Source organism: Tursiops truncatus, chromosome 3, assembly GCF_011762595.2.
Source record: "Tursiops truncatus isolate mTurTru1 chromosome 3, mTurTru1.mat.Y, whole genome shotgun sequence".
In the NCBI taxonomy this organism is placed as follows: Eukaryota; Metazoa; Chordata; class Mammalia; order Artiodactyla; family Delphinidae; genus Tursiops; species Tursiops truncatus.
In genome coordinates, this window is record NC_047036.1 from 162706568 (window position 1) to 162714881 (window position 8314).

The following is an 8314-nucleotide window of genomic DNA, read 5'->3' on the forward strand; positions in this document are numbered from 1 at the left end:
GTGGCTCTGTGCCAACAACAGACACACTCACACTGTCCAAATGCTCAACATTTTATTTTCAAGTATAAAGGCTTTGTCACAGAAAGGGGCCAGGGTCACAGGCAGTGTGCAAGGGGTCCAGGAGCCCAGGTGGAGATGGACATGTGGACCAGCTGGCTCCCAGGTGCCATCACCAGTCCCGTGGTGCCCTGTCTGCGCCTGGGACCATCTGCTGATGCCAAGAGGCCGAGGTAGCTGTGAGAGGAGCTGGGAGTGGGGTAGAGGGCGTGGGCTCACATAACCGCACAACACTGGCACGTCTTCTGCTTAGGGCCACTCGCCTCTTCGCCCTCGGGAGGGGCAGATGGCTCCGGCTGCTGGGCAGGCGCGTAGGTGGGCACCGCCTGGGCACTGGGGTTGGCCCTGGGCTCCTCCACCTGAAGCAGTGGCTGGCACTCAGCAGGCTGCTCCTGAGCTGGGGTCTCTGCCAGGAGGGGGGTGGCATCCCCAGAGGGGTCCTGGCCCTCATCAGAGGTTTGGGGCTTCACTGCTTCTGCTTCTGGGGAGCCTTCCTGCTTCTCCTGGGGCTGCTGTCCTTCTTCCTCCGGCCTTGGCTCCTCCTTGGCCCCCAGGGGAGCCACTTCCTCACTCACTTCCTCTGCCTGACACTCCTTTCCTCCTCCTGACTCTCTCTGCTCTTCCGGACTCAGATCTCCCTCGGCCCCTTGAGTCTTCTCTGTCTGCAATGGCTCTTCACCTGCCATTCTCTCTGCCTTCTGTGATTCCTCATCTCCTTTTGTCTCTGCCTCCGACGGCTGCTCACCGCCCGTTTTCTGTACCTTCAGTGGTTCCTCATCTCCTTTTGTCTCTGCCTCCGACGGCTGCTCACCGCCCGTTCTCTGTACCTTCAGTGGTTCCTCATCTCCTTTTGTCTCTGCCTCCGACGGCTGCTCACCGCCCGTTCTCTGTACCTTCAGTGATTCATCTCCTTTTTTCTCTGCCTCCGACAGCTGCTCACCGCCCGTTCTCTGTACCTTCAGTGACTCCTCGTCTCTTTTTTCCTTTCCCTCCAACGCTTCCTCACCTCCTATTCTCTCTCCCATCAGTGATTCCTCACCTTCTTTCCTTTCTGTCACCAATGGTTCTTCAATTGCCTCTAACTTTTCCTCACCTCCTTTCTGCTGTACTCCCAACGGCTCCTCCCCTCTTTCCCTCTCTACCCTCAGAGGTCCTTCAACTTCTTTTCTTTCTGCCGACAGTGGTTCGTCACCTCCTCCCATCTCTGTCTCCACCTTTTCCTCAACTCCTCTCCTCTCCGGCTCCAAGGATTTCTCACTTCCTTTCCTCTCCACTGCCAGTGACATCTCTGCTCCTTCTGGCTCTGCGCCTGTCATTCCCTCACTTCCTCTCTTCCCCGCTAATTCCTCTGCCCACCTCCTCTCCGCCTCCCACGTTTCCTCCCCGCCTCTGCCGCCTGCCCCCAGTGGACTCTCATCCTTTCCCTCCCTTCCCAGTGCCTTTGGCCCTTCCAAGCCCTCCAGCCCCAGCTCTTCCCACTGCTCATTGAGGGTCACTCTCTCCACCCAAATGAAGGACCCCTCCTCTCCTCCAAAGCCCCCCTGCCCATCACCATCAGCGCTGCCCCTGGGGGCACCTTCCCCTTCTCCAGAAGCTGCTCCCCCCGGTCCCTCCTGCAGCCTCAGTGAGCTGGTCTGTGCAGCCTCCAGGCCTCTGCCCGCCTCCCCCATGGCCTCTGAGTCGCTGCCCTCTGTGCCTCCCACCCCTTCCCAGACTACCTCCACGATATCCCTGTCCTCCCTGACCCATGAAGGGAGCTCTAGGCGTCCGGCTTCCTGTCTGTCCCCGATGGCCTCCATGACCATCTCCTCCACCTTAGCCTCCAGCTCTGGGCCTGTGGGCCCCGTGGTACAGTCCTCCGTGGCCCTCAGCCCCTCCCAGACCACCTTCACCGTGCCTTCCCCTTTGGCCTCATTCACTCCCCCGTCAGACGCCGCCACTCCCTGACTCGGCGCCTGCTCCGGAGGGGGGCTGGATCCAGGGCAGGGGCCATTGGCTTCTGAGGAGGCCACTGCTGCCCCAGGGATCCTCCTTGGGGCTGGCGGAACCCCGACAGACTCGTCTCTGGACTTAGAGGGGTCCACTGGTCCGGCTGGTATGGAGGCGCTCTTGTTTAGATCAGTCTGGTCTGGGGGCGTGAGGGGAGAAGGGGAAAGGAGAGATGGGGCAACAGAGTGAGATTCAGGTCCTTCCTCTTGTGACCCCCAGACCTCAATACACTCACCTGCAGGACCTGCCTCCACGGTGGGCTGGGATAGAGGACGGTGACCCTGCAGGGATGGAAGAAACAAGGTCAGGCCGGCCCACATCTCCACTTCCAGCCTCCTGCATGCCAGTACCCCTCCCCTGCTCAAACACCATCGATGGCTCCCCATTACCTTCAGGACCAAACCCTCTGTTGTACCTCAGCCTTCCTGACCTGTCTCATCTCCCTCTGCTCCATTGCGTTGCACACAGTAGGTGCCCAATCAATACTGTGGCCATGCAGCCAATCCCTCTGTATTGGGGACCTACTCTGCCAGCTACTGAGGTTACTTAAGGGACACTTAAGCCTTTTGCTATTGGAACTTACATTCCAGTGGGAGGAAGCAGGTAATAAACATAAAACAAATCTGTAATTCAGGGAGTGACAAGGGCTATGATAGGAAAAAAAGAAAAGAAAAGAAAAGCAGGATAAGGGGCTGGGGAATGCCTGGGAGGTGATGGGGTGCCTCCTTTAGGTATAAGATGCAGAAGGGCCTCTTGGAGGAGGTGACATTGAACAAAGGCCTGAAAGGTGAGAAGAGCCAGCCTTGAGTCAAAAGGTAGGAAAGGGCATTCCAGGCGGAGGGCACAGCAAATGCAAAGGCCCTGGGGCTACAGTGATTTAGGCAAGTTCAAGGAATAGAACAGAGGGTCAGGGTGGCTAGAGTGGAGTGAAGGAAGGGATCAAGGGAAAGATGAGCCCAAGGGAGGGGAGCTAAGGACACCCCTGCAGGCCACCTATGCCAAACCCCACAGATCTCCTAACCTACCCTCCTCTTTCCAGCCTCTAGGCCTTTGTCCAGGCTGTTTCCTCTGCCTGTATTCCTGATTCCCTTCCAGATTCAGCATAGATGTCACTGCCTCCAGGAAGCCGTCCCTGAGCCCCCAACCTCACTCAGGTACTTCTTATGAGCTTCCCCTATATCCTGGGCTCCCCCCTCACAGACTCGTTGCACCCCATCTCCTCATCTGGACCGTGAGCTCTCTTGGGCCAGGAATCATGCCTTGCGCATCTCTAGCAGGGAATTCCCGGCTTAGACTAAAAACCCAACAAGTGCTTCCTATCCCAATTAAAGGTCTCCTCTCCTCTTTCGTCCTGAAACAGGCACCTGGGAGCCAAGGTAAAGCATCAGGGAGAGGTGGGGACTGTGGAAAACCCACACATCACCGTGGCCAGGTGCAAATATTACTGGATCTTTGGACTTCAAGGAAAACACGGAGAGTCAGATTTTAATGTGAAGTTGTCTTGGTTTTCAAAAACCTGTATGTTATATGGCCTGCATTGTATCTTAATAGAGACATTACCAAAACAAACCCCAAAACTCCAAAAGCCACGTAGATGCCCCAAATCATGCGAGCATCTCACGATGACCCTTTCCCACCTTTGAGACTGAATTCCATGAACACTTCCCCACATTTGCTGACTGCTTTCCTCATTCAGGTCGTATTGGCAACCATATATCAAAACGGTCCCCTGTGCCCGTTCCGGGTACTAAGCTATGATCTCACCAACCCTCTCTCACACCTCTTCCAGGTGTGTGCTGTTGTTATGCTCATTTTAGAGCTGGGGAAACTGAGGCTTGGGCAAGGAAAGCAGAGGACCCAGAATCTAAACTGTGCTTGGAGAGGTCCTGCTTTGGGTTCTGCTTGCCACACCCCCTCCTCCCACCGCCTGCTCCCCTAGCTCCTCACCTGTCGGCGCCAGGTGGGCTTGCCTGTGGGCTTGTGCTGGGCACCTGTGGATGCACTTTGTAACAGCTGCAGCTGGGACTGGAGCCTGGGGAAGAGAAGGGGCTGCTGGGAGCCTGGACCTCGGGCTTATGGACCAGCCCCACCCGAAGTGTCAATTGGAGTGGGCTGAGGGGCCTGGCCTAGTCAGGCTGGGGCAAAGCTGTCAGGCAGGGGCCCTACTCACGTGAACAAGCTGCCTTCCAGGTTCCGGATGCGGGCCTGAGCCTGGTCCTCGGGTGACTGGGGGTCCTGTGAGGCGGGGTCCTGGGGCCGCTCCGGCTCTTCAGCTGCCCCGTCCATTAGCCAGCGTTCCCGGAGAGACTTCCTCTGGGCATGGGAAGGGGCACATGGACTACCCCATCTCATGTAGCGCCCCCCTCTGGATGTCCCACCCTGGGCAGATTTCTTATTGCCCTACGACCACCCAGATGGGACAGACATTTCTCCCTCAGGCTGGGATACGTGCCCCAACGATGCCAGGTGGGGCAGACACCCCGTTACCAACCCATAGCTTTCCCACGCTGGAAAAAAAACACCCATCGATCTCCCCAACCTTTCCAGAATGGGACAAACACCCCCAAAGGTGAACTCAATGTCCTTATGAGCCCCTCCCTACCCCAAAGAGGAACAAACACCTCCATTGTCCCCACACTCTTCCCAAAGATGGAACAAATGTCCCTATCACAACCACCCACTCTCCCAAGCTGGGGAGGACGCCCACCCCCAAAGCTGGAACCAATGCCCCCCCATGTTTAGACAGAGCCTCCTTTGGTTCCCAGAACTGACTCTCACAGACACTCCCACTTCATTGCCCGGGCTAAGCAGGCGCCCCTGCCCGCCCCCAACCTTGAGTCGCTCCACACGGAGTTTCTCCTCCTCCAGCTCCCGGCGCGCGGCGCTGATCTCCTCCTGCAGCCGCCGCTTCTCCTGCGCACAGAGGACCAGGAGCTGCCCGCGGGCCGGGTGAGGCCGGGTGGGGCCGCCTTCCCCCCTTCCTCCCTCCCTCCTCCGCCGGGCTCCCGGGGCCTCCCGGGACTCCCGGGACTCCCGGGACTGCAAGCCGCGCCGTGGGCGGAACACAAGTCTGGGCCCCGGGCCGGGAGGGGGCTGCGGAGGCCCTGACTCAGCAGCGGGTGGGGGCGGGGCCGGCGGGGGCGGGGCCGGCCGCGCCCGGGATGCTGCAGAGGCCTCGCCCGCGCGGAGCTGGGGTCTGTGGGTGGGAGGGCCTTGGAATGGGAATCCGGGGGTAGGGGGTGTCTGAGATATGGAGTTAAGAGGGACGGGATTCAGAGAGATGGGGGTCCAGATATGAAGATCAAAGGGAGGCGGCTAGTGAGATGGGGGGGTCGGAAATGGAGGTGCAGTCATGGAGATCCAGCGAGACTAGGATGTAGAGAAGGGGTCCAGAGAAATGGGGGTTAGTGAGATGGGGGTTCAGAGAGATGTGGTCCACAGAGATGGAGATTTAAATATGGGAGTTTAGAGAGATGAGGTTCAGATATGGGGGTCTGAGAGATGGGGTTCAGACATGGGGTATCTTGGAGACTGGGGTTCAAGAATGGAGCATCGGCTGCTATAGATTTCAAGAGTGCGGAGTTCGCAGCTCTCCATTCTAGGGGTGTCAGTGATCAGAGGAACTGGGGAGCGGAGGGGCCTGAGGATTTAGGTGGGGCGCCCCGAGAAAGGCTGGAGCTGAGGGTGCTTCCCGCACCTTCAGAGCCCTAGGCCTGCTCCCTGTGATAGGAGGGAGGAGAGGAAAGGGCTTGGGGCAAGGCTAGGGTTGCCCAGGGCTCCAGGCTGACCGCACTGGTAGGGCTTCACTTACCGCGATGACCTCTAGCCGCTGCCGGTAGAGGGAGCTCTCTGCCATGGGCCTGCAGGGAGAGGGAGGCGGCTGCCAAAGGGGTCTCCCAGGGGCCCACACCTCAGCAGGCTCACCTCTCGAATACCCCTCTCTGAGCCAAGATCCCTGAGCTGCTGGGAAGCCAACCAAAACCCAGCACTTTCCTCTATTTCCCCTTTGCACCTGGGAGGGGTCGGGGCAGAGGGCAGGGGTTCTGTGAGGGAGAGAGAGCAGAGACCATGACAGACTGAGCTAAATCCCTTCCTAGGCTTGACAACACCTCTCTGAGCCTCAGTTTCCCCATCTGTAAAATGGACCAGGATAGCTTGACCTTCACCTTGCAGAGGTGAGATGATGGCCTTGCAAGGAAGTATCCATGCAGGAAAAAACTTAGGACATAGTGCTCCAAAAACAGTAGCATAGTTTATTATTAATAATAATTTTAGGGAATTCCCTGGCGGTCCGGTGGTTAGGATTCCGTGCTCTCACTGCCGAGGGCCCAGGTTCAATCCCTGGACGGGGAACTAAGATCCCACAAGCCGTGTACCTCAGCCAAAAAGAAAAAAATAAAAAAATTTAAATAATTCCCACGACTAATAATGTTTTTGATTCATTATAATAACCATTCCCAGAAACTCTCGAATCCCACCAAACCCGAACAAGGTCCTTTCTGGACCTTGGCTCCTACACAGCATCCCTTAAGTGCTGGGGGGTGAGGGAGTCTGGGGAGAAAAGGGTCCATCCCACCATGGACACATGCCATTGCCATGGTAACTCCGGAGTTGCCTCCTCCACCTGCAAGCCACCATCCCTGGGGGCAAGGGTCACCAGGTCACACTGCCTAGTGCCGGACTCTGAACTGGGAGGAGGGGGAGGGGGACTCGCCGTTTAAGGTTTAACCTGAGATTACCCCCATTGTTGTCCTCCTCAGAGCACCCCAGGATCCCCAATTCCCAGCCTCCAGGGCCACCCCTAGTCCATTTGGGCTCCCCCTGGAAGCTGGAGGCTGACTGGTACTGCAGGGCACTTCAGGGACAGTCATCATTACATCGGCCTCTCATCAGAGACATGCATTGAGCACTGACTACGTGCAGGTGTTTCACAGGCCAATAACTAGAAGGATATATCTGTCTGCCTGTTGGCCCTGACGCTTAGCCCAGGGTGGGCACAGAGCAAGCCCTCAAACATTTATTAAGTTGAGCACTAACTAACCTCATTGCCCAAACTCTGGTGGGGCCTCCCAGATCTTCTCTGGCCTCACCATGAAGGTATAATAGTGAGTTCACACTTAGCACTTACTATCTATAGCACTCTAAGTGCTCTATGGGGCTTTCGCTAGGCTCCCACAGCCACCTCCCCCTCCCCCTCCCTGCCCTGATCTTGAGACACTGTAGTCAACTTTTTGCTGAGTTGACATTCCAACTGAGAAGAAAATCAGCCAACCATTAGCCAGTGCACACCAGGTGCCAGGCACTGTTAAATGCTTTACTCACGGTAACTTATTTAACCCTCTCTACCATCTTAGAAGGTAAGTATCAATAGTAGTACTGTCCCCATTTGACGGATGAGAATACTGAGGCCCCAAGAAGTGGCAAAAAGACTTGTCTAATGTCCCTGAGTCAGGATTGGAACTCAAGGCTCTCAGATCCCCAATACTGGGAACACTGTGGGGAAGAGGGAAGTCTAGGCATCCTCCTCTTGACGGCCAGGAGACAAGAGATCTGTCTGGGGTGTCCCCAATTCCAGTTGGGGCAGGATGCTGAAGTCATGCTTTCCAAGGTATCCCAAAGGAAGCTCAGACCCCCTGTTAATAAGTTTGCCCCTGGGGGGAAGGCTAAAGTCCCCCCTCTGCTCTCCCACCCCCAAGATGTAATCTCCCTGCCTCTTCCTTGCTGGGGGGAGGATCAGATTCCCATTGCTAGGCAACCAGGTTTGTAGTTGGTGAATAATGCAACGGGGAACCCAAAAGAGTGAAGAACCAAATTGGGGTCCCTGGGGGGAGCCCCTTTTCCAGAACTCTTTACAAACCTCTGGAGCCCCTCCACCCTCTTACTTTAAAAAGCCCTCACACCTCGAATATTAAAATAATCTGCACATTTCGTTAGATGTTGCTTATCTCTAACTCTGCAAGAAGAACATTCACGGTGGTGGCATTTTGCCCCACCAAGAACAGTCGGTGGTCATTTCATTAAGCAGGTGATCATTTCCATTTTCCCATTCTCTTTCCCAGTTTGGGAGCTGTTAACTTTTTCCTGTTGGATCTCAAGCATTTCCTCCCACCCTGGACACTGAGGGATGATTCTAGAGGCAAAACATAGGAGTCAGAGACCTTGACATTCCCTGCCCCTCACCCAAGTAATAGCCCCACCCCCCAGGCTGGACTTTGGGCTTGGGCCTGCCAGCGGAAAGTCCCCAAAAAAGAAGGGGGTGAGGGTTCAC

General features: G+C 56.4%; 1 protein-coding gene across 1 annotated transcript; it reads right to left on the reverse strand.

Moving 5' to 3' along the window:
* Nucleotides 1–38: 38 nt before the first annotated feature.
* On the reverse strand, nucleotides 39–5101 carry PALM3 (paralemmin 3). The gene is made up of 5 exons (XM_033854181.2): nucleotides 4879–5101; nucleotides 4217–4359; nucleotides 3994–4078; nucleotides 2282–2327; nucleotides 39–2185 (listed from the first exon to the last, which is right to left on the reverse strand). Exons 2-5 carry the CDS (start codon nucleotides 4330–4332, stop codon nucleotides 273–275), a joined length of 2160 nt encoding a protein of 719 aa, XP_033710072.1. The 5' UTR covers nucleotides 4333–4359; nucleotides 4879–5101; the 3' UTR covers nucleotides 39–272.
* Nucleotides 5102–8314: the final 3213 nt, after the last annotated feature.